The sequence below is a fragment of the Argopecten irradians genome, chromosome 9 (genome assembly GCF_041381155.1).
Source record: "Argopecten irradians isolate NY chromosome 9, Ai_NY, whole genome shotgun sequence".
NCBI lineage: Eukaryota > Metazoa > Mollusca > Bivalvia > Pectinida > Pectinidae > Argopecten > Argopecten irradians.
Window position 1 is genome coordinate 9,028,159 of NC_091142.1, and position 27,717 is coordinate 9,055,875.

The 27,717-nt window shown below is 35.0% G+C and overlaps 2 protein-coding genes across 4 annotated transcripts; both read right to left on the reverse strand.

Moving 5' to 3' along the window:
- Positions 1-2,448: 2,448 nt before the first annotated feature.
- Positions 2,449-7,879, reverse strand: LOC138330815 (uncharacterized). Its single transcript, XM_069278330.1, has 4 exons — positions 7,388-7,879; positions 6,724-6,781; positions 3,262-3,966; positions 2,449-2,580 (listed from the first exon to the last, which is right to left on the reverse strand). Exons 1-4 carry the CDS (start codon positions 7,499-7,501, stop codon positions 2,570-2,572), a joined length of 888 nt encoding a protein of 295 aa, XP_069134431.1. The 5' UTR covers positions 7,502-7,879; the 3' UTR covers positions 2,449-2,569.
- Positions 7,880-12,022: 4,143 nt separating this feature from the next.
- Positions 12,023-27,414, reverse strand: LOC138331349 (inositol polyphosphate 5-phosphatase K-like). Of its 3 annotated transcripts, XM_069278910.1 has the most exons (12): positions 27,103-27,414; positions 26,702-26,812; positions 25,055-25,148; positions 23,891-24,007; positions 23,519-23,626; positions 23,154-23,221; positions 22,596-22,707; positions 21,423-21,532; positions 20,202-20,364; positions 19,266-19,412; positions 18,218-18,406; positions 12,023-17,006 (listed from the first exon to the last, which is right to left on the reverse strand). In XM_069278910.1, exons 1-12 carry the CDS (start codon positions 27,153-27,155, stop codon positions 16,995-16,997), a joined length of 1,284 nt encoding a protein of 427 aa, XP_069135011.1. In that variant the 5' UTR covers positions 27,156-27,414; the 3' UTR covers positions 12,023-16,994. The 3 variants fall into 3 exon arrangements, with proteins under 3 accessions (XP_069135011.1, XP_069135012.1, XP_069135013.1); XM_069278911.1 differs by lacking the exons at positions 26,702-26,812; positions 27,103-27,414 and adding an exon at positions 26,342-26,419; XM_069278912.1 differs by lacking the exons at positions 26,702-26,812; positions 27,103-27,414 and adding an exon at positions 25,817-25,857.
- Positions 27,415-27,717: the final 303 nt, after the last annotated feature.

Here is a 27,717-nt window from a genome sequence, read left to right on the forward strand (position 1 = left end):
AAAAAACGGTACTAATACATGAGATAGAGACATGAATTGTTAATATAAAAATACGTTTTTCTTCTATTTTAATAACATGTCGGAAAATATAGACTGCGACGTCGTTCTACTTTTTTATCGAACAAAACCTTTGTCTTGCAGAAATGACACAAAATGAAATTTTTAGATTGACTGTTCTGTCACGCAAGTTCACGACGTTGAAAAATGACTTTATATTAGGAATTATGTTTTCTATTCAGAATAAAAAAAAATACGTTTTGCTCAAATATACGTGTGCGAAATCTCTACTGAAAATTTTAAAAAGTATTCGAAAAATTGCGTTTTTTCTTTGTCTTGCAGGTTTGCCGAATGTCGGAAATGATATTAATTGCGCTCGTCATGTTATAAGATAATGACGTCTTTTACATTCAATAACGTTACATAAAAGTGACCGAACATTGTGCGCGACGTCTGTACGAAACATATATATTTTTATTAATCTTTTCATTGCAATAAAACATGGATCAGTTATACAGCTTCGATGGCCTGTTTTAAGTCATTTTAACCTCGTATCTAAATACAGTCGAAGTATTGCTTATACATTTACATCATCAGCAGTGTTCATCAGTCGGTACACGTTTCAACAATTGTCCCTTAACGTCCTCCTTCTGGTGGGTCGACAGTGGCGGTCAACTTACTATCTGTCCATGGATGGCTTCCAGTCCTTTCCACGGAATGCACGTTATGCAGCCACTGCTAGTCTGCGTACTGCCGTCTTCCTTGTCGTCCAGACCACTCTCAAAGCCTTATGTGTTATCGACACTGAGCGTGACGGTAATCCACTGCAGCCTACCTCCACCGGGAACAGCCAAGTGCCTCGCCTCCGCTCACTGCACTGTTCCATAGGGTATATATATATGTTTTGCTCATTTCCCTTATTGGCCTGCTCAAATCGCTCTTCCCAGGGAACAGTCATTTCGAAGGCAATGATCTGCCTGGATCAGATAGACCATATCACCGCTTCAGGACGTAAGGTGGTCTGTAGTACAAAAATGCACTCGGTGCCTATTGGGCTCTTGGTCACGCTTTTACCCTTGTTTACAAACCTGATTAAAGATGACTTACCTTTTTAGAATTGCAGCGACAAACTTAAGCCAATTACACAGTTTTAAAATCACATCTTTATTTGGATTTCGCACTGATAAGCGAAATCCATAAACCGAAATACAAATGCTTCTGAATTTGAATTGTATTGACAAATATGAACAAACATTTGTTCTTTACTCTATTTACTTCATGGACTCTTGGAGTCGTAGTTCTCGTATGTAAGAATAACTCAATCCGTACTTCTAAACACCTCCCAAAATAGCAAAAATGCATCTTTTACAGAATCTATGTGGGTAGACAATAATTCAGTAAATCATAATGATGTGAGGAGATTAATAACTTTGTTACCTTTAAGAACATATTGTACCAAACATACATGATTTTATTAAGCTTTTTATTGCAATAAAACGTGGATCAGTTATACACCTTCGATGGGCTGTTTAAAGTCATTTTAACCTCATTTCTAAAAACAGTCGAAGATTTGCTTATACATTTATATCATCAGCCGTGTTCATCAGTCGGTCCACGTTTCATCAAATGTCCTTTAACGTTTTTCTGCTGATGGGTCAACAGTGGCAGTCAACTCACTATCTGTCCATGGCCAGGAACAGCTAATTATGTCACCTTTGCTCACTGCAATGTTCCATGGGGTGTTCATCAGTCGGTAGACGTTTTATCAATTGTCCCTGAACGTTCTACTGCTGATGGGTCAACAGTGGCAGTCAACTCACTATCTGTCAATGGATAGCTTCCAGTCCTTCTCATGCCTGTTCCACAGCCAGCAGAATGCACGTTCTGCAGCCTCTGCTAGTCTGCGTACTGCCGTCTTCCTTGCCGTCCAGACCACTCTCAAAGCATATAGTGTTATCGAGACTGAGCGTGACGGTAATCCACTGCAGCCTACCTCCACCAGTAATAGCGAAGTGTGTCACCTTCGCTCACTGCACTGTTCCATAGGGTGTATATATATGTTTACTATCTTCCCATATTGGCCTGCTCAAATCGATCCTCCCAGGGAACAGTTATTTCGATGGCAATGATCTGCCTTGATTTTTTTATAATGAAAGGTTAAAATGACATTGTTTCGAAAAGTCTATTTCACGACATTATTGCAAGAGAACATCCGGATATGCTCGATACTGACAATTTCATTTTTGTCAAAAGTTTTGTCGAATCTTCAATCATTTTATTTTTAGAGCCTTTCCATCCATTCTTTATGTCATATCTGTTTCAACCATATGGAATTTTGTCAAATCAAAGTACGGGAGACTTGCTGCTGATATCACAAAGTTAAAACAGAAGCCTTGGTAATATATTAATGTGTCTTTTGTTAACCCATTTTCAGGATCTATGCATATTCTATGAAAAAGACAAATCAAACATACTTCAATAGAAATAAAAGTTTATTTTGACAAAAAAGATATAATAAAACCTGATGTAGATCTACGTTTACTAAAGTCATCTATGTCACACCATCGCCAGCTTAATATGTACCTGCAACAACAAAAGATACACTGATGATGGTTTGTTTACCTGATCAGAAACAACCAAAGATACACAGATGATGGTTTTTACATGATCAGAAACAACATAAGATACATATATGATGGTTTGTTTACCTGATCAGAAACAACATAAGATACACGTACATGTATGCTGATTCTTTACCTGATCAGAAACAACATACAGATGATGGTTTAAACAAGTTATCCTACAAGTGTATTTTTCACATTTTGATCCAACTCAAGTTACTTAATTTTAAAATATTGAAAAGTCACGAGCTTCAGTGAGTTTTTATTTTAACAAATTTGGAATCAGGTAAAATTTTTGGGCGCTCTTATTGAAGGAAAGGTCCTCCACCTTACACATAGTTACTTTACCGCACTCCGCAGTACAACTATTGTCAGGATTTTTTTATTTCATATTTTCTATAGGCACACCAACTTCGTTAGCCAAATGTATGCATTACGATACTCACTCCGAAGGGACAGTATCGTACTGAATACCATTGGATAGCGAAGATGCACTAGCTTTCCTCCTTTTCCAAAATCTGACACGTGCTTGAATGTTTCTGTCTGTTATTGTAAGGCGCAAGATAAACTTTCCCGATATATTTATAACATTTCATGCCAACTCTGAAATAGGCACGTTTACCATACAATGTTATCTACTTACGTCCGCCCTTGCTACCTCCTATTCCAGAGTGTCCTCTCATTCCTCCCATTCCTCCGATTCTATTGATGATGCCACCCATTCCGCCGATGCCACCTATTCCGCCTCCGATGCCACTGTGCCAACCTGGCATCCCACCGTACGTTGGATAATATCCTCCCATTCCACCGTGTCCACCGCTCATTCCACCGTATTTACCGCCCATTCCACCATATATGCCGCCCATTCCACCATGTATACCGCCCATTCCACCATATCTTGGGTAATATCCTCCCATTCCACCGTATATCCCGCCCATTCCACCGTATATTCCACCCATTCCACCGTATATGCCGCCCATTCCACCGTATATACCGCCCATTCCACCGTATATGCCGCCCATTCCACCATGTATACCGCCCATTCCACCATTCCTTGGGTAATATCCGCCCATTCCACCGTATATACCGGCCATTCCACCATTCCTTGGGTAATATCCGCCCATTCCACCTGACATTCCAACATAGTATGGGGAATTGTTTCCCCAGCCGCCTCTCATTCCACCACGTGAATAATAGTCTCCGTTGTTTCGACCATAGTCATCCCAGCTACCCGAATATCCGTTCATACCACTTGGATATCCCATTGGATACCCCCTCATTCCACTTGGATACCCCGTTGGGTACCCCCAGTTTCCATGTCCCCCACTATGACCTCCACCCTTTCCATCTGGACACAGAAAGATCACAAATATATTACAAAACAAACACTGTTATAATAACTGGCATAACGATTATTAATTGTATTCTAATATCTATTGTGAAATTAGTTTAGTAATTTTCTCAGGTGTAAGCGTCTGCACATGTAATCGAACTCTAAGCTAGGTGAAAGGTGAATGACTTGACCATTATACGCCACCCGATCACCTATATCAAACGACACACAATATAAATGACTATGGTTTGGACCCTTTTTGGTTCCCTACTTCATCAAATGATCAAACCTTTCAAATACCCAGTTTATCCCTTATACAATTAGTATGATAATTATGCATCATTGCATCATATTTGGCATAGCTTTTCTTTTAGAAATCACAAATCGCACTCAAAAATAACTTAGTTTACGATTATTACATAGAGAAGTGATTTACGAAAGCTTTTTGCACTTTGTAAATATACTATATTGTCTTTATATGAAAATATATTATATTATGTTGAAACTGAAGCATGCCTACACAGTGGCGTAGGAAGATGAAACGTCATGGGGGGGGGGGGCAAAGGTCCTCAATATTTTGTAAAAAAAAAAAAAAAAAAAAAAACCCGCCACACCTACAGGAGGAGATTAATTCAACTCCCAACCATATAATATATGCTTTATGTACATTTTTCATATATCACTAAATTTAATCCTTGTTCACATTTATAGACAGTGGGGTCGCTAAAAGGAAATTAACAAATACGCAAATTGGCCGAATTAGCGTGTGAGCGTCGAAGGCGCGAGATTTTGGTGTTTTATTAGGGATCTGAGGGTGACCCCCGGGATGAGTTTTATGTATTTTGATGATTTTGCGATAGCCCGACAGCGCAAGATTTTGGTGTTTGGGGGTCCGGGGGTCTCCCCCGGGGAAAAAATACGATTTAGAATGGCTGAGATGATTTTTACGATGCATTTTGATGAATTTGCGATCGCCCAAAGGCGTGAGAATTTGGTGTTAGGGGGTTCGGGGGTCTCCCCCGGGAAAAAAATTACGATTTAGAATGGCTGAGATGAGTTTTACGATAAAGTTTAATGAGTATAAAACGTTCTTAACATGGTATTTTTTCGATTTAAAGCTACCTGCATTTAGAAATGATAATTGTGTCGTCATAACATTATGCAACCCTACTCGATCTGAATATACCGTCTTCACACCATCGGCACATTGTTGTGTAACATAAAAAAATGAATTAATTGTCTCGCTATGACATATAAACAAATTGATCTTTTAAGAGACATTTTTTTAAATAGCACATAGAATCCCTTGATGGACATTTTTAGTCAAGTTTGTGTGTATTGAATTTTCACTATTTAAGGTTTGATATTATGTGCTTGAACGTTTTAGGAAATGCGCCGCGCAGCGGAAAATTTTCTAGAATGAACTACGAAAAATGTGTAGGAGGACCCTTTTTTCTTTCAAATAAGCATTTTTAGAAAATTTCAGTCGGCGAAAATGGGGGGGCAAAAAGACATGTTTGCCCCCCCCCGTCCTGGGGAACGGGGGGCAGTTGCCCCCCTGCCCCCCCCCCCCCGCTTCCTACGCCCCTGCTACATTTATATAACTTACTATACAATCAACAAGACACAGCTGACGGAAAATGTTTTGGTCTTTAGTGACATAAACTTACATTAAGTAAGGTAGCGCAATCGTGTGGGAATACATAGGGATTGAATGTATTTTTAATTTTCATAGCGGCTATGAATAGCAGAAGCAGTCTACATACATTTATCCCATCCTCGGAAGATATGTAGATAGCTTTTGCTATTCATAGCCGCTATGAAAATTAAAAAAAAAAAATACATTCAGTTCATATATTTACATTAGAATAATTCATGAAACTAAAAATTATTGAAAGGCTATTATATTATATTCAAAATTATGACGCCTATATACGACGAGAAACGCGATTAATGGAACAGCTGGATGACAAAGTCGTTCCACAACGTCGCGTTTTCAAGCTTCCGCCTTCCGTTCGACTTTTTTTGCAAATGACAAACGGTAAACAAGAAATATAGTTAAAATAAGATTTGATTGACTTATTACAGTAAACCTTAGTTGATTCTACATTTAGAAACAACACATTAGATATATATCATACATTAAAATATTGTGAGGGACTATTTTTATTGATATGAAACTGGCGCATTGTTTGAAATCAGCTGATCGATGCACGAGAATCGTTGAATTCATAGTGTATTCATAATGTTTTAATAGGCAAATGTTTGTTTTTGTCAGTTGGTTGATTCACATAGTGACGAAACACTCAGAATGTTAATATAAATATATAAGTTAAAGATGCTCCACCGCTGACAAATGGTATTTTTTCACTATAAAAAACAGGAGCAGACGATTTCGTATTTTTCTTCAGTTACAAAAGTTACTTACTTTACACCATTACCACCATTGAAAAGTTTGAGCTTCTAATTTTACTTCAAGTTAAAAATATGAAAAATAATTAATTGCATCCCGAAAAAAATCCGTGTCACTATATCCTATATGAAAGGAAGTACTGATTGTGCATGCACCAAAGGCGAAGGGAATTGTTTTATATTATTTTTGTGTTAATTAGACATATATATACACGATCAAACACCAATTATTGTTCAACTGAGGAATATCATTAATGCTTTGTCGGCGGTGGAGCATCTTTAATATTAGTACAATAAACCTGGACATTAAGTAACCATGCTGTGTGTGATGTCATGTTACCATGACGACATGTGACATACCTGCGTGGACGAGAGTAGCTAACAGGATCGTTGCGATACAGGTATATAAAGAAACCATCTGAAATGAAATATTGTATTGGATACAGAATAATCTGTAATGTTTGCGAGGGTGGTATTATTCGCGATATCGTATGACATTACTGCTGTCGCGAAATTGTAATCAGCGAAAAATTGATTAATTCATTTGTTCTCTTATAATTTTTTATCAAGACGAAATCCCAAAAACATTTAACCGCAAAAATATCCAGTTGTGCTGTATTTCTGATGAATAATGATATTTAATATTTCTACTAAACCGTTGCATATAATATTTCTTCTGATAAACCTTTGAAATTATTGTTTCTGATAAACCGTTGTATTTATTACTGCTGATAATAAACTATTGTTTTTATAATTTATTAAATTTATCAAGCAACAAAGTTTCAAAGCATAAATCCTTAAGAGATAAACGTTTTTTTCCCCGAATTATTTTAAAGCTATAATAGATTCAAAGTAGCTAAAAGTAGTAAATATACTATAAGTTATTTAATAAATTTGGTATTAAAGAAAAGCCCATTTCTTACTTCTCATGCAACCAACCAAAATGGAAAAGGTCTACATAGAAAGATAAGACATGCGAGAATCCATCATCAATAGATGAGAAAATGTAGGGTGACCGACATACCTTGAAAAGACAGGTGAGGACTGCGAAGCTCGACCCTTGGCGGAGAAGTGATGACCAGCACAGAGACTGGACATTAAATACACCAGTGGTCAGTTGGTCAAAGGTGAGGAACATGCCCGTGATCAGAGTAACGTTGTACCATGACAATTATAGAAGTTTTAAACATACTGAAAACTAATATACATCGAGTCAACACAGACGCATCACACAATGTCCTTTCCTATAGTAATTTATTGTCTAACCCTACATGTAATTTAAACAACAAAGTCCAACTGTCTTTAGCAATATTAGATAAATATGATGTTAACAAGTAGAAATGGACACCGAATAGCACTTGGTCGGATGTTTTATATCATTAATATGTCTTCAAAACAAGTAATTAAAGTGTAGTAAAAACCTCATTTTTTCTGTTTTGGTAATAAAGAAACCTTGTGTGAACTCATCTAAACTACAATTATATTAAGATTCCCCACTGCCGACAAAGCATAGACGATACTCATAATTTGAATAATAATTGGTGTTTAATCGTGTATATATACGTCGAATTAACACAAAAATAATATAAAATAATTTGTTTTGCTTTTGGTGCATGCGCACTTAGTACTTCATTTCATATTGGACATAATGCCGCGAATTTTTTTCGCAATTAATTATTTTTCTTTTTTTATTTTCTTCTTGAAGTAAAATTAGACGCTCAAGTCTTTGAAATGATGATAATGATGTAAAGTGAGTAACTTTTGTAACTGAAGAAAAAGAGTAAATCATCTGCTCGTGTTTTTGATGAGGATAATACCGTTTGTCAGCGGTGGAGGCGCATCTTAAAGTAAATATCACGGTAATTCAAAACCACGCTCTGTTAAAAATGACATCCTCCTCCCATGTCATATATACACTTATGTTAATATCAATATGAAATATTCCCTAATATGAAAAAGACATATGGACATATCCATCCCAAATTTTGTATATAATTTTATCAACAATAAGAGGTATTAATATTACCTCAAAGATGCTCCACCGCCGACAGAGCATAAATGATATTCGTCATTTGAACAAGAATTGGTGTTTAATTATGTATATATATGTCTAATTAACAAAAAAAATAATATAAGATAATTTATTTTGCCTTTGGTGCATGTGCAATCAGTACTTCATTCCATATAGGATATAGTGACACGGATTTTTTTCGGGATGCAATTAATTATTTATCATACTTTTAATTTGAAATTAAAATTAGCAGCTCAAACTTTTCAATGGCGGTAATGGTGTAAAGTAAGTAACTTTTGTAACTGAAGAAAAATACTAAATCATCTGCTCCTGTTTTAGATAGTGGAAAAATACAATTTGTCAGCAGTGGAGCATCTTTAAAAATAATGAAATAAAAAATCGGAACAGACGTAGAATACTAGATACTAATATTGGCCTCATGTCAGATCTTATGGTTCTACAAAAACGTTTGTCTTAATTAGACTTCTCTGTGAAACTATGGAATATTTCATTACATAGTAATTATGAATTAATTGTATAATAATAAAGATAATTTGACAAATATTTTCAAGGAAAATATAATCACAAACTATTTGACAATCGTCATATATAAAACATACTGTAATAAGCATTGTAAATGACCTACATTTATGTAAAATTAAAATCTATGTTTTTTACGCATTGTAATTCTCCTCAAAATGTGGTAATTGTTTGTGATGAATAGAATATGAATAGCTCTTCTTGATTCGTGAGTCTGGAAATTACGGCACATATAACTTTAAAAAAGATAGATGGCATTCATTCAGCCACTTCATAGCAAAGAGACATAAATATTGTTTTCAGAAATATCTATCCATATCCTGATTAGGCTATTCGAATAACCAAAGATAACCCGTATACATCCATCCGTATAGAAAACGTAGTTACTTCGGCAGCCCCGGGAATATGGCTGGTAGTGTTGAGAAATGGCTGGAGGAATGCTAAGTGTCTCTTTATGATGTAACATGGCTGGTAGTGTTGAGAAATGGCTGGAGGAATGCTAGGTGTCTCTTAATGATGTAACATGGCTGGTAGTGTTGAGAAATGGCTGGAGGAATGCTAGGTGCCTCTTTATGATGTAACATGGCTGGTAGTGTTGAGAAATGGCTGGAGGAATGCTATGTGCCTCTTTATGATGTAACATGGCTGGTAGTGTTGAGAATTGGCTGGAGGAATGCTAGGTGTCTCTTAATGATGTCAGAGATTGCTTTCAAGGAACCATTGGTTAATAATATTGTCAGCACTCAGCCTAAATATTCGGTATGCATGAATTTCTTAAAACTGAAAACTTTCAAAAGTGTATTTCAAAATGTCTTTGTAATAACCGACCACTTTACGCGGTACGACAAAGCACAACTCATAGCCATTCTGCTAAATGGACTGTTGTGGCGCTGGAAGGATTCATCGAGGTTTATGGAATTCCGCGGGGGTTGTATTCCGACCAAAGCGTTAATGTTGAGGGGAATGTAATATGATAGAGAGGTGAAAATGGAATGTGTGATAAGTTAGTCGAGAAGCTGTTTTGGAACCGGAAGACCAAGTTCTTGTCAAAGTACTTTGAAGGACGTCATAAGCTGGCGGCTCGGTGAGAACCTGATGTCTATATATATATATAGCACACAGAGTCAACAAAATGAATACTTTCCAGTCTATACTATACAGCGGGAAGACGGGAAGGGGAAGTATAGAGCCCTTCATCGGAATCATTTGCTTGGTCAAAACTGTGGAAATAGATGTAAATGTCATGTATTTTTTTATACTTTTTACCATATTCGAAGTACTAGTATGCATATATTATGGAAACTCTTTGGAAGATGAGGGCATCTTCATTTCAAATTACAACACTTGGGAAAACAAGTCTGTTTTAGGAATTGTTTAATGCTTGTAATCATGTAACAAGGGATAAGATATTTATACATTGTATTTAATTGTAAGTAATTAATAAATGTTTATAAGCTGAAGGTTATAATGAAAATTCACACAATTTTATTCTACGGAAAAAGCTCAATTATCAAGCTTTTCTATGTTTCTATAGAAACAACTCAACAAAACTGTTAAAGACGGTTTTTCTTTTACGCCCATTAGGGTTGGTTTATAATACATTGTATTTCAAAATCAAATACAAAAAAATAATTTCCGATATATTACTTTCAAAATGTACAACGAAAATACAACAATGAATTGATAAAGTCATGCTCTGCAATTAAAAAAATAAGGAAGAAAATGTATTTACACTTTATCCTGCAACTAGCATTGTCATTGTCGAATTATACACCAGTTACCGCTTACAATTTGCTGCATTAAGCACAGATTGTTGCAGGATAAAAAGTATACATTGTCATGTATGAAACAAGAAGCCCCATGGGTCCTGATACAGAATCAAACAAAGACTGTGAATACTATATCAGAACTCATCAGGTTTTGAAGTTGGTCAGGACTAATGGGATCATATCAGTTTCATATCATGCAAAAAATGGTCCCAATGTGACAGAATATCTAAACCATCGGTAAAAATAAAAATAGAAAATTTGATCGACGAAATAATGAGAAATGGTTGAACGATATCTACCCTTAAATCCATATCGCGAATATTTAAAACAGCTAAAATTGGATTTTCTCGTTTTAGATCAAATCTTAACGATTTTTAGAGTACTGTCAAAAATGATTTTCAGCTTTTATTTGTACTTGTAAAATTAAACCTATGTTTTTTACGAATTGTCATTCTCAAAATGTGGTAATTGTTTGTGATGAATAGAATATGAAAAGCTCTTCTTGATTCGTGAGTATGGAAATTACGGCACATATAACTTAAAAAAGATAGATGGCATTCATTCAGCCACTTCATAGCACAGATACATAAATATTGTTTTCAGAAATATCTATCCATATTCTGATAAGGCTATTTGGAATGGGCAGCCTCGGGAACATGGCTGGTAGTGTTGAGAAATGGTTGGAGGCAGAGACTACTATCAAGGAACCATTGGTTGATATCGTCAGCACTCAGCCTAAATATTCGGTATGCATGAATTTCTTAAAACTGAAAACTTTCAAAAGTGGATTTCAAAATGTCTTTGTAATAACCGACCACTTTACGCGGTACGACAAAGCACAACACATAGCCATTCTGTTAAATGGACTGTTGTGGCGCTGGAAGGATTCATCGAGGTTTATGGAATTCCGCGGGGGTTGTATTCCGACCAAAGCGTTAATGTTGAGGGGAATGTAAAATGATAGAGAGGTGAAAATGGAATGTGTGATAAGTTAGTCGAGAAGCTGTTTTGGAACCGGAAGACCAAGTTCTTGTCAAAGTACTTTGAAGGACGTCATAAGCTGGCGGCTCGGTGAGAACCTGATGTCTATAGCACACAGAGTCAACAAAATGAATACTTTCCAGTCTATACGATACAGCGGGAAGACGGCAAGGGGAAGTATAGAGCCCTTCATCGGAATCATTTGCTTGGTCAAAACTGTGGAAATAGATGTAAATGTCATGTATTTTTTTTATATACTTTTTACCATATTCGAAGTACTAGTATGCATATATTATGGAAACCCTTTTGGAAGATGAGGGCGTCTTCATTTCAAATTACAACACTTGGGAAAAATAAGTCTGTTTTTTGAATTGTTTAATGCTTGTAATCATGTAACAAGGGATAAGATATTTATACATTGTATTTAATTGTAAGTAATTAATAAATGTTTATAAGCTGAAGGTTATAATGAAAATTCACACAATTTCATTCTAAGGAAAAAGCTCAATTATCAAGCTTTTCTATGTTGCTATAGAAACAACTCAACAAAACTGTTAAAGACGGTTTTTCTTTTACGCTCATTAGGGTTGGTTTATAATACATTGTATTTCAAAATCAAATACAAAAAAATAATTTCCGATATATTACTTTCAAAATGTACAACGAAAATACAACAATGAATTGATAAAGTCATGCTCTGCAATAAAAAAAATAACGAAGAAAATGTATTTACACTTTATCCTGCAACTAGCATTGTCATTGTCGAATTATACACCAGTTAGCGCTTACAATATGCTACATTAAGCACAGATTGTTGCAGGATAAAAAGTATGCATGGCCATGTATGAAACAAGAAGCCCCATGGGTCCTGATACAGAATGAAACAAAGACTGTAAATACTATATCAGGACTCATCAGGTTTTGAAGTTGGTCAGGACTAATGGGATCATATCAGTTTCATATCATGCAAAAAATGGTCCCAATGTGACAGAATATCTAAACCATTGGTAAAAATAATTTGGAAACTTATATAAAGGAAGTGGTTTTTTTTTAATCTATTTGACCTCTTTAATCAAAGGTCAACACAAATGTCAATAGCTTGAAAACGAAAGAAAATTTTTTTTGGTCATTTTTCTGAACTCACACCAAAATGCAATTTACTTTTCAGACAATGATCACTTATTCTGTTTCATGACTCCTTATTCTCTGTCAAAATCCCTTATTTTATATGTCACAATCACTTAATCTGTGTCATGATCCCTTATTCCTATGTAATGATCACTTCTTATTCTGTGTCATGATCACTTATTCCTATGTCATGATCACTTCTTATTCTGTGTCATGATCACTTATTCTGTGTCACTTATTCTGTGTCATAATCACTTATTCTGTGTCATGATCACTTATTCTGTGTCATGATCACTTATTCTGTGTCATGATCACTTATTCTGTGTCATGATCACTTATTCTGTGTCATGATCACTTATTCCTTTGTCATGATCACTTATTCTCTACATCGTGATCACTTATTCCTACATCATGATCACTTATTCCTACATCATGATCACTTATTCTGTGTCATGATCACTTATTCTCTACATCATAATCACTTATTCTGTGTGTCATGATCACTTATTCTGTGTCATGATCACTTATTCTGTGTCATGATCACTTATTCTGTGTCATGATCACTTATTCTGTGTCATGATAACTTATTCCTATGTCATGATCCTTTATTCTGTGTCATGATCACTTATTCTCTACATCATGATCACTTATTCTGTGTCATGATCACTTATTCTCTACATCATGATCACTTATTCTCTACATCATGATCACTTATTCCTTTGTCATGATCACTTATTCTGTGTCATGATCACTTATTCTGTGTCATGATCACTTATTCTCTACATCATGATCACTTATTCCTTTGTCATGATCACTTATTCTGTGTCATGATCACTTATTCTCTACATCATGATCACTTATTCTGTGTCATGATCACTTATTCTGTGTCATGATCACTTATTCTGTGTCATGATCACTTATTCTCTACATCATGATCACTTATTCTGTGTCATGATCACTTATTCTGTGTCATGATCACTTATTCTCTACATCATGATCACTTATTCCTTTGTCATGATCACTTATTCTGTGTCATGATCACTTATTCTGTGTCATGATCACTTATTCTCTACATCATGATCACTTATTCTCTACGTCATGATCACTTATTCCTTTGTCATGATCACTTATTCTGTGTCATGATCACTTATTCTCTACATCATGATCACTTATTCCTTTGTCATGATCACTTATTCTGTGTCATGATCACTTATTCTCTGTGTCATGATCACTTATTCTCTACATCATGATCACTTATTCTGTGTCATGATCACTTATTCTGTGTCATGATCACTTATTCTGTGTCATGATCACTTATTCTGTGTCATGATCACTTATTCTCTACATCATGATCACTTATTCCTTTGTCATGATCACTTATTCTGTGTCATGATAACTTATTCCTATGTCATGATCACTTATTCTGTGTCATGATAACTTATTCTGTGTCATGATCACTTATTCTCTACATCATGATCACTTATTCTCTGTCATGATCACTTATTCTCTACATCATGATCACTTATTCTGTGTCATGATCACTTATTCTGTGTCATGATAACTTATTCTGTGTCATGATCACTTATTCTCTACATCATGATCACTTATTCTCTACGTCATGATCACTTATTCTCTACATCATGATCACTTATTCTGTGTCATGATCACTTATTCTCTACATCATGATCACTTATTCTGTGTGTCATGATCACTTATTCCACTATAATTAATTGCACATTTAAGGACAAACAATACAGACATATATACATTATACATGTAAATTTCAAGATATAAATATTAAACTATAAACGGGGAATAAAAATAGAAATCACATCAAAATGGATTTAAATATAAAAGTAACGCTGCACCACATCATATATCTTTGGCAAATATTGAAGTATTACAATTAATGTATGAAAAACATATATTTAATATGTAGATATAGAATAGATATATACAATGTATAGATATTAATATATTAAGATCAATTAGTACACAGAAATCTGTAGACCGTATTCTCCATAATTAGCGCCCTCCACCTATAAAGCACCCCTCCACTCTTCAGGAGAGGTTGATGTTATATCAATGCCCCCACATCCCATGGATTTAACAAGTGATGCTTACAACATCTGGATTGTATCTCATATCACAGTTACATGAATTTGTGCTAATGTTAGCAACGTATACCAGGTAATGTTTATCTAAGAAAAGAACTTAGAAGGCATATATGCATGTTTACTACAACAGATTAATGTACCATATAAGTACTGAAAGAGTTAAAGATGCTCCACCGCCAACAGAGCATAAATGATATTCTTCATTTGAACAATAATTGGTGTTTAATCCTGTATATATATGCCTGATTAAAACAAAAAATAATATAAAATAATTTATTTCGCCTTTGGTGCATGTGCAATCAGTGCTTCATTCCATATAGGATATAGTGCCATGGAATTTTTCCGGGATGCATTTAATTACTTTTCATATTTTTAACTTGAATCAAAATTAGAAGCTCAAACTTTTTAACGGTGGTAATGGTGTAAAGTGAGTAACTTTTGTAACTAAAGAAAAATACTAAATCATCTCCTCCTGTTTTTGATAGTGAAAAAATACCATTTGTCAGCGGTGGAGCATCTTTAAAATATGGGTGATTTTTTACAGGTTTTTCATCCACAACTTAAATTTTCATTACTTCAGATGCGCCTCACTTTGTTAAAATTTTTGAAGAGGGTGTTAATTTCAGCGAATACAGTACCAGATTTAACAACAAACAAAAAATAATAGATATGACGAAAAAAGGAATTTCAGAGATCATACAACATAGTTCCATATAGTCAGTCATTTTTGTGAAGATAATGCAAAAATTCTTCATGAAACAAGAGGCCCATGGGACCTTAACGGTCACCCGTATTCTGATGTCACAGAAATACAAGTATGCTACCACTATTTGGCCCCACTTACCCACCATCCTCTTGATGTCAATGAGGACGAATGTAAGCACGTATATAATGTAGTATCTTGAATATTTGCTAAAATAACAAATTAGAAAAATTTTTGAAAACTTTTAAAAAGAGTATGTAATTTTGTAAATTTGAAATTTCAATCTATGAAGATTATTTCTATCACATCTATATCATCTAGTTGAGAATTTTTTTTTGTACTTTTTGCCATTTTGGTCCTTTTTGGCCCTGCCCCTCAGGACCCTTGAGGTCAGTAAGCCAATTTAGTTATACCCTGGTAATGTTAAAATGATATCTCTCTGATAGTTCTAACAATTTTGATTCATTTCCTATAGAGACTGAATGAATAATACAAAAAATGTGTGAACTACAGTGGAATTCATTTAATTTGAAATTGAATATTTTGAAATATTATTTAATTTGAAACATATATATCTATTGACAGAATAATCTGAAAATGTAATATGCATAACTAACAGACAGAAGAATGGATGGATAGATGGACAGAAAGATGGATGACGAATGAAAGGCAATTTGAATAGCCCTCAATCTGGTGATGATGGGCTAAAAATGACAGATAAGCTAAATGAAAAAGTCATGGTAAAAAAATTTGTAAAACAATAAAAGTAACTAAAATCAACCATTAATATATAAGTACATAATTGTGTGAGTAGAAATCCTGAATTTGAGCAAGATTTGCCATGAAAAATTTCTCTTCTGATATTTTCACCTGACCTTTATGCTTTAAAAGATTCTAATTTCACATCAAAATGTTTATTAACAAAAGCAATCAGAATAAATTTAATCTCCAAGCTATAGAAATTATGTATCACATTTTGCATTACACCAATAAGTATATCGTTTTATTCCGTCTTTGCATATTACAGAGTTAGATCCCTTGCGGGTAGGTATCGATTGTTACGTCATTATTTTGTGAGCGCAATTCACGTCGTTTTCTCCGAAAAGTATGACGTTACGCTCGCAAACACATGACGTCACAATATGCAAATTCGGAATAGGGCTAACAGGATATGTCTGACTGTCATAGGAAAAAATCCAGAAAATATATTATATATATACCTTAATTTCCACATCTATAGTTAGTAAAATATTATCAATGCTAAAAAATTAAAGTATATATTGGTCATTGAGGATTAAAATAAACATTGAAGTTTTTCATGGGTATCAAGTCCACAGTTATTAGGCACTTTGTGGTTCTACTGTTCTTCATAACATCATCTCTCACGGCAAAATCTGTAAAATTAGAATAATTCATGAAAAGTATCTATTAATAAGCTTCATGTTTATGGTTAATAAGAATGTCTGTCCCGTTTTTGTCTATAACTTCTTACTTTTGATTGTTTGTTTGATTAATTAACGTCCTATTAACAGCCAGGGTCATGTAAGGACGGCCTCCCATTTATGCAGTGTGTATGGGGTGAATGGTGTGTGTTTTGGGAGACTGCGGTATATTAGTGTTGTATCTTCTTGTATAGTGGAACTGTTGCCCTTTTTATAGTGTTATATCACTGAATCATGCAGCCGAAGACACCAAGCAACATACCCCACCTGTTCACATTATACTGACAACGGGCGAACCAGTAGTGCTACCCTGATCACTTCTAACCTATAGAAATGAATGTAACTGATATACAATTGAATTGTTTGAAAATTAATCTTGTCATTTATCAATGGCTGGTACTACTGTTTCACAAGTTTTACATTTTATATATATATAAGCTCACCATTAATATTTAAACAAACTTTAGAATGAAATGGCTTCCCAATAACTGTAGACCAATTTTTTAGACAATAACTATATAATGTACATGTATACCCAAATTCATGTATTTATAATTTCATATGTTACACTCATTTCTATTGGTTTTATTTTTGAGGTTATTTTTTTCATAGAAAGGAAGTATTGTCCGTCAAGTATTATGTATTATGACATCATATATATACAAAATGTTTTCCAGGAAAAAAATTAAAAGCAGCACAGTCATTGGCCAATCTGAACTATTGGAAAAGATATCAATGCGCCACAACTGAATTAGTTTTATTGTAAAAGTAAGTGAAAGCACGGAATCAATGCCTAATGAGTACCTCATTAAGTTATTCAAAGTAAATTATAAGCATTATAAGCAAAAAGGACGGACAATCTTTTTCATAGACTAAGTATCTATGAAGAATGTCCTTCCACTTTTTCTCTATGCCTTCATAAACCCAAAAGATATAGAGAATAATGCTTAAAAGTACCACACTCATGTATCACTGCAAGAAAACACAAGAACCACAACTGTTACAACAAAATTTCTAATATTTTCCCTTCAGTTTTCTATTTTTTTCGAAATTTGGTGTGAATTGATACTTTTTAACCTAAATTGTTTATATTTCAATTACTTTGAGGTGGAACGTAGGGTGACTAGTCTAAAAAAATTTTTTTAAACAAAACATCACTTTACCTCAAACTCACTGCTCATTCCCATCAATGTGTCCTTGACCTTGCTGATGTAACACAGTACATATTTTCCCGCCTTTTCTGGTAAGTCCTTCTGTTTCCAGGTTACTACAACATTTGGCTTGTCACGTCCCTCTACATTACTCACCGCGTATTTATAACTGAGGTAGTTGTTTACAGTTGAGAAGTCAGTCTGTAAGGCAAGTAAATGAAAAGAAAACATTAACATTCAGCAATCTCTCTTACTTCGGACATCAAGGATATCCATAGTTTCAATGGTGTGAGAATTTGCTTTCTCCCATACTTCAAAGGGATATCCCTTGGTTGCTAGGTAAAAGATATCTCTATCTTACACAGGGGGGTGTCAGACAGCTCACACGCACTAGACAATAACGTGACGTCATCAAAACATGCGGCGTAACTGTGGCGCACATTGTAGATGACGTCATCAATTTTGACGCATAACAACATTCCTGCGATAATGGCGCGATGAAAAAGCTAGAAACCAAGTGAAATTTCATCACTTTTTCTACTAAGTATGGGAGAAAAAGAATCAAACATGGATCTGTGAAGTGGACAGGGATATATCAACCCTCGGCAAGCCTCGGGTTGACCGGCCAAAATCTTTTACTCGGGTTGAGATATCCCTGTCCACTTCACAGACCTATGTAAGATTCTATTAATTTCACCTAAAGGTAAAGACAAGCTACTCAAGATCTTTGCACATTCTCTACAATGATGTCGTGGCAACAGTATCATGATATTGCAGTAGACATTATGGCAACAATGTAATGAAGTCACAACCACGTCATTCCTGCATGATTTACTGTTACGTCATTTTAGAGACACAAAGTAGTGCACAGGGTTTAAAAGAGAGATAGGATCATTCATCCCCTTTGGGGTGAGACAGGAGATCTCAACTCTCAGGATAAGATTCTTAAGCTGTCAAAGACTCGACAAAGTCTCATGTTTGACAACTTTAGAATGTTACCCCTGAGTCGAGATTCTCCGGTCTCATCTGAAAGGGGATTAAAGATGCTATTGATCTTTACCTTATAAAGACCTATCCAATCCCAGGAAGATGAGGACAGTTCAGGGTTAGTCCGGTATGTGTATCGGATGTCCATGTCGTGTTTGAGTCTACAGGACGAGGGAACCTGGAACGTCACCACAGGTGGGTTGGGGGGATGAGGAAACACCTGGAAATATACAAACTTCACTGATAAAACACAGTCACACTAAACATCTCTGTAATTTAACAAGGTGCAACGAAGCATTGCAATATCCCACCCCCACCCACCCCAACCGCAGTCTGATATATACAAAACAAGAGGCCCAGAGGGCCTGTATTACTCACCTGGTTAGCTCAGTAAATATCACAAATGTTTGACGAAACCTAAGGCTTATGACTTTAATCTCCCATCACATAAGTACTGACAGGGAGGCTAGCATTCAAACATGAGTGATATCCATTGCTTACATGATAGTTCCAGAGACAAATCATTTATACTAAACATTAGCCTCATCATTTGTACAATCTTTACTTCACAAATTTAGTTAAATTCCGAACAACGATTATAAACATGTCACAGTACATACAGTATAAGTTCACCTTGGATCTTCGTACCATGTGAGCTGAAGTTTTATGATCTAAGTTGAAGATTTGTTTTTGTTCTAGGTATAGCCCAGAAACAAAAGGAAACTGATATTTGATGTTTTGACACTGGTAGAATTTTAAAAGTTCAAAATGTGTTTTCAAGAGAAAGGTTATGGCAGCCATTTTGGATTCTGATTTGAACTAAAAATCAAGACTTGGTCAGGACCATGCCATGATCATTTTAGGCAAGCTTCAGCTCAATCATGTTGGTAGAACTTAAGAAGATGGTGAACATGGCGCATGGCAGATTCTGCACAGTGGACGATGACAGCGTGTTCATTATTTTTGTATTGCATACTCTCATATTTTCAAGTTTGTGTTGTGTACCTACCGGGAATTGGAATTCTGTTACAACAGGTTTGTGGTCACTGACAGTGAATGATGGCAGAGATTTGTAGTACAGTTGTTTAACACTGAGGTCAAGGTTCTGAAAAGAGTCTTCGTGGACCATCCATAAGACACGATCACACCAGGCCGGAACTCTCTGCTTCTCACTAAACATAAATCATAAACAAATAGGATATGATCTCTAACTAAACATAAATCATAAATAAATAGGACATGATCTCTCACTAAACATAAATCATAAATAAATAGGACATGATCTCTCACTAAACATAAATCATAAATAAATAGGACATGATCTCTCACTAAACATAAATCATAAATAGATAAATAGGACATGATCTCTCACTAAACATAAATCATAAATAGATAAATAGGACATGATCTCTCACTAAACATAAATCATAAATAAATAGGACATGATCTCTCACTAAACATAAATCATAAATAAATAGGACATGATCTCTCACTAAACATAAATCATAAATAAATAGGACATGATCTCTCTCTAAACATAAATCATAAATAAATAGGACATGATCTCTCACTAAACATAAATCATAAATAAATAGGACATGATCTCTCACTAAACATAAATCATAAATAAATAGGACATGATCTCTCACTAAACATAAATCATAAATAGATAAATAGGACATGATCTCTCACTAAACATAAATCATAAATAGATAAATAGGACATGATCTCTCACTAAACATAAATCATAAATAGATAAATAGGACATGATCTCTCACTAAACATAAATCATAAATAGATAAATAGGACATGATCTCTAACTAAACATAAATCATAAATAAATAGGACATGATCTCTCACTAAACATAAATAAATGTAAGTAGTTGAATATGTATGTACAGGGTCTATATACTTACATACATTTTGTAGCTAACGTGTGTATTTTGTACATGTACCTTATATATACACCTCTACATGTTGAACTTAAAATTATCTCTCAAAATATTTTAGTTGAGTATAAGCTTATTGTTGGGTTTTATTCAAATTTAAAATACAAAATATCATTTAAACAATCTTTTGTCAATGCAGCATCTTGCATTATGTAATACAGTAAAACATGTTTATAACGAACGCTCTTAAAAACAAATTCATGGTTATAACTTAGCGATTTCCAGTCATGATGTGTGCACTCTGTTTTTGGTATGTTGTGCGATCACACACCTGTACTGACCTTGTGTCATATATATCTGTGTCTGGGTCAAACTTGTAGGTTGGTGCGAACGTGATTGGTCCCTCTTCAAAGTCTGTAAATATCATCCCTTTATCCTTACATTTCAGTAGCTGAAACATCATTGTTATTCTTTAGTTTTGGTTGAAAAAAACTAAAGATCATCTCACTCTGACTGTACACTAAAAAGTAAACGATTATCTCCCCTCAACTGTAAACATGGGGTAAGATTATCTCCCTTCAACTGCAAAGCTAAAGTAAAAGAGATTATCGCCGTTTAACTGTACAGTTGAGCAAGGATTTATAAGTGAGAAGGATTCGTGTCTGTCTCTTTACACTACTAAACACCACGCGAGACGCTTATGAACCGGGAATAAAAACCGTTTTTCTCTGAATCTCAACAAATACTTGTCTTATTGAATCAAACGAAACGCCAATGTAAAGTAAATTAAATTTCACAACGTTTATAACTTGCTTTAAAGACGGAAGATTTAGAAGAAATGTCTTAAACTATCGTTAAAAAAATACGACCGCTCATGAAATGGCAGCACGCTTCAGAAAGTAAGACGGTAACCCTCGCACCCCATGCTACATCAAAGGCTGCGGCGGCGGATATCAAAGGAAATCAGTCGTCGCCCAACGTCACGGTCAGTGCACAAACACAAAAGCGCCTGCGTTGTCTTTGCCCAAAACTCAATGTGACTTATCCTTCTCATATACGTCCTTGAGTTGAGGTAAAAGAGATTATCTCCCTCTAACTGTAAAGCTGACGTAAAAGATATTATCTCCCTTTAACTGTACAGTTGAGATAAAGAGATATCTCCCTTTACTGTACAGCTGAGGTAAAAGAGATATCTCCCTTTACTGTAAAGCTGAGGTAAAAGAGATATCTCCCTTTACTGTAAAGCTGAGGTAAAAGAGATATCTCCCTTAACTGTAAAGCTGAGGTAAAAGAGATTATCTCCCTTTAACTGTAAAACTGAGGTAAAAGATATTTGCTCCCTTCAACTGGACAGTTGAGGTAAAAGAGATTATCTCCCTTTAACTGCAGAGTTGAGGTAAAAGAGATTAGCTCCCTTTAACTGTAGAGTTGATGTAAAAGATATATCTCTCCTTAATTAACTGTACAGCTGAAGTAAACAAGATTATCTCTCTCCAATATATAGTTCTCCTTACCTGGTCCTTCTTTAGTAAGGCATTGTAGTTCTTTGCTGCTATTTCCTTTTCAACCTGTGATCTAGTCAAGCCATCCAGACGGAAATTCAGATCTCCCATCCAAAACACATAGCTGAAGAAAAAAATATTTTGTCAATTTATTATCATTCTTATACTAATTTAGGGTTATCTCCCTTTAGTGGATCCTACAATGGAATATGTGTTGTAGTGATGGATGATGATAAATAGATTCATCGAAATTACATAAATTACTTAAAGATAAGTTCTTGCATGCTTGCTCTGAATTGTCATTCGCTGAAGACATATTTCATCTTCTTTAATTTTCCTGAGTTGAATTAGCTTTGAATTAATATCACACTGATCAAGTAAGATTTATTTTTAGATATCTTTTTCTCGGAATAATTTCAAACTTTGAAAACACTGAATAGTTAGTTAGCTTTTACTGAAAGTGCAAGAAAAAATACACAGAATCAAATATGGAAAGTCTAATAAATGAAAAGTATTATAGGGGCATGTACACTCACAGGATCCTATCAAGTCTGATAAATGTGAACTTACTCATGATCTAGTATATTATCTACGTCCTTGTCCCGAAATTTCTGTGTGTCCAGGATGGTGAAGAAGTCCTGTGAAAATAGCATTAAACAGACATAATATAGTACCTTGTTATCTTTTCATGGTAATAATGATTAGTTTCTAGACAGTGAAAATAATGTAATTTGATTTCATTTGACAAGAGTTCTTGATCTGACATAACACAATAGAAGCCTTATCAATCAACATATTCAAAGGTTTTGGTAGTTTTATACTCCACCAAAAATTGATATTACAAAGATATTATGCAAATTTTCATCAAATACAAGAAAATATGAAATAAAGTTGCAACAAAAACAACTTAAAATTATTTTCATTGTTTGACATACTTCGATTCTCTCCATAGCGTTGTCCATGTGAGCTGCCAGGTGAGCGTTGACCATAATCAGATTGACTCCATTGACATCAAATCGGATACTCACACCACCTTTGTTGCCCTGAACAACAAGAGGCCCAATAGGCCTTAATGATCATTTGGCTATTTGTACAATTATACAGTAGTGGGGAAAATCTGGATAAAATACGAAAGAGCAACTCTTCTGAAAATGTTCACCATTTCTTCGACTAACAATTAAAAACACTGTATACAAAGAAATATTAAGTAGAAGGTTTTAGCTTCTGCTATGCTTAACCCCTGTGATTGTACTTAAAAGTACAGGTCATTTATTTCAGTATAATTATGTATAAGAAAACAAACTTACCCACCAGCCTCCCATCCCGGCTTTTGACCTCTCTGACTCTATGTGCTCGTAACTCATAAGGTGTTCTCTTTTCACAAAGGCCAGTGATAACAACCCCTGCATTCTAACAATTTTTATCTGCAAACATGACACAGATTGTAAATACATTGCATAAAAAGTTCTTTGAAATATTCCGTCAAGAAGAATGGCTACCAGCTTTTTTTATAGCTTAGTAATATGACACTATTTGAAAATGTTTATTGTGAATGCCCTTAATATTTAACTAGCCCTAACCATTGGAGAATTCCATATTTTTCTATAACAGTACTGTACACTCTGTCACACATTCTGTCTTTGCATATTACAGAGTTAGCTCCCTTGCGAGTAGGTATCCATTGTTACGTCATTATTTTGTATTTTGATGTTGTTTTCTCCGAAAAGTATGATGTTACGCTCGTAAACACATGACATCACAATCAATACCTACAAGCAAGGGCAGATAACTCTGTAATATGCACCAATATCTGTTTCTTGTAAAGTATTTTATGATACAGGGTATTTATAAACATGATGGTTTCTTTACCTCTATTCTTTACTCAGTATTGTAATTTGTACAATTTTTTTTTAAATGTACAAATTTTAGAAAGATAAATGGGTACATACCGCTATATATACATTAATTTTTTTGTCTTTTTGAACAATCGGGAAATGGAATATGGACTTTGAAATCAGGAATTTCCCGACAGAATCAGGAAAATTGGCAAATATGCATTATATTCTTTTGATATTCAAGGTGACACACTCTTCAGAGCTAATATCTGATGTTACATCAATTGTTTCTAAGAATAATATCTTTGTGAAATTGTTGCCAATACATTATAGCCAAAAACTTTCCCCATAACAGATGAGTCTGCATACTGTGATCCAAATATCTTTCTCGGCTACTAAATTTTGCGATTTCTGTTTAAAATGGATTTTCACAAGAGATTAAGTTTCATGGATTCGAAATTGAATGGAAATTATGCAAAAATTGTGGAAATTAATTTCACAGAGATCATCTTTCGTGAATTTATGTTTATCATGAAATTTATGAAAATAAATCAGATGCCAAAGAAATTTAATCTACAGTAATGGAGACACTTAAGACATGATGTCTGTATAATTAAACAAAGAGAGATATGATACCCGAACAAATCCTGCCACGCCGAGACATCTTGTTAACGCCTTGGTCCATTTGTTTTCTTCTGCATCAGGGTCCCCAGTACTAACTTCCTGTAGACTGAAAAGAAAGTTGAAAGTTGTTTACTAAACAATTAACAATTGTTCTTACCTCTAGTTAATTACAGATTAATTATAAATCTTTTTGGAAATCTTTGCAAATTGGAAAATTCATTGCTAACTTTGTGCAGTAATTTAACGAAAGGCTAGTTTAGATTTAATTCTAATAAGCGCTCTCTTATTTTTTCAATTTTTATTTTCTAAGCTCCCTGGGTGCTTGTAGGGACGAATATGGTATATCTAGTTATAATGACAGCACTAGCTGAACTGGAAAAGTGTTAAATATTTTACAACTATGGAAATTATTTTTGCAAGGATAATATTTTCGTGATATCGAGGGACATAATTAATATAATTGAGACCATTAAATTTGTATAAAAAGAAAGATAAACCCATATAAAATATATAAGCATGGTTGGATTGGACTGGGTCGATCATCGGTGACCAAGCCTCAATTTCTAGAAACCAACTTCAGTCAGGGCTGAGTGGTGTACTTACCCTATACCATAGATGTCAGGCAGTATGTTATAAGGTTCACCCAGACCTAGGAGTTCTGTCAGACCATCAGTGGACAGTGGTTTACTTACCCTATACCATAGATGTCAGGCAGTATGTTATAAGGTTTACCTTGACCTAGGAATTCTGTCAGACCATCAGTGGTTTACTTACCCTATACCATAGATGTCAGACAGCATGTTATAAGGTTTACCCAGACCTAGGAGTTCTGTCAGACCATCAGTGGACAGTGGTTTACTTACCCTATACCATAGATGTCAGGCAGTATGTTATAAGGTTTACCCAGACATAGAAGTTCAGTCAGACCACCAGGGGGGACAGTGGTGTACTTACCCTATACCATAAATGTCAGGCAGTATGTTATAAGGTTTACCCAGACATAGAAGTTCAGTCAGACCATCAGTGGACAGTGGTTTACTTACCCTATACCATAGATGTCAGGCAGTATGTTATAAGGTTTACCCAGACCTAGAAGTTCAGTCAGATCATCAGTCATCAGTGGTGTACTTACCCTAGACCATAGATGTCAGACAGCATGTTATAAGGTTTACCCAGACCTAGGAGTTCAGTCAGACCATCAGTGGTGTACTTACCCTATACCATGTCAGACAGCATGTTATAAGGTTTACCCAGACCGAGGAGTTCAGTCAGACCATCAGTGGACAGTGGTTTACTTACCCTATACCATAGATGTCAGACAGCATGTTATAAGGTTTACCCAGACCTAGGAGTTCAGTCAGACCATCAGGGGGGTCAGAGGTGTACTTACCCTATACCATAGATGTCAGGTAGCATGTTATAAGGTTTACCCAGACCTAGGAGTTCAGTCAGACCATCAGGGGGGTCAGAGGTGTACTTACCCTATACCATAGACGTCAAACAGTATGTTATAAGGTTTACCCAGACCTAGGAGTTCAGTCAGACCATCAGTGGACAGTGGTGTACTTACCCTATACCATACATGTCAGACAGCATTTTATAAGGTTTACCCAGACCTAGGAGTTCTGTCAGACCATCAGTGGACAGTGGTTTACTTACCCTATGCCATAGATGTCTGGCAGCATGTTATAAGGTTTACCAAGACCTAGGAGTTCAGTCAGACCATCAGGGGGGTCAGTGGTGCCAACATTCCATGTACACAAATACAATCTGCAAAGTTTAAAAAGCAAAAACTTAATGATACACTGTATTTCAATTTGATTTAATGTCAGATAATTTTATTTCAGTTAAAAAGTGTATAAGTCCTGAAACAAAACTCTAATTTTATTTTATTATCTTGAAATGGTCATTATGTTGACTGTAAAGTAAGTTGAAACTTTTGTAACTTAAGAAAAGTACTAATTCGTCTGCTCTTGATTTTGATAAGAAAAAAAATACCATTAGTCAGAGGTGTAGCATCTTAAATACAAAATAAACTTCTGAAACATAACCGATACTACCTTAATATCTTTGGTTTTGGCATCACTTCACATTTCTTCGTAGAAACTGCCATTTTTCAGTTGTGGGCTAATCAAGACTCTTCCGGACTTTACTTGTACAAAATGGTGTCTGGCACTGTTGCATACTATTCGCTCTAGATCTGAGCACCTGCAGCAGCTGCAAATTATTTCTAAATGTAATTGGTCTAAAACACCGTCTTCTTGCAATATGCTACATGACTCGATCCTAATTTATAACGCCATACTTTCAAGCACATTCAACTGACATTTCTTGAAGTAAATATAGTTAAAACCGGAAGTGTGAAGAACGTCGTAGTATAACTCTAGATCCTGACGTCATCATAATTTGAGCACTCTTTTACTTCCGGTAGGGCAAAGTGAGTGTAACTTTTCATCGAACCTTACAAATAAATCCAGATATATCTTGCACATCACCTCGCATCAAAGCTTTTGAACTGCTCATAATAATACTCAGATGTCTTTTTAATACCGATTCATATCAATAGTGTTTATAAAATGTACGAAAAGGCCTAAATTTCTCGTTTAATAACACATATTTATCCATGTGAACATGTTTACAATATAGTGCTTACCATTCTCATAACGTTAAAATTC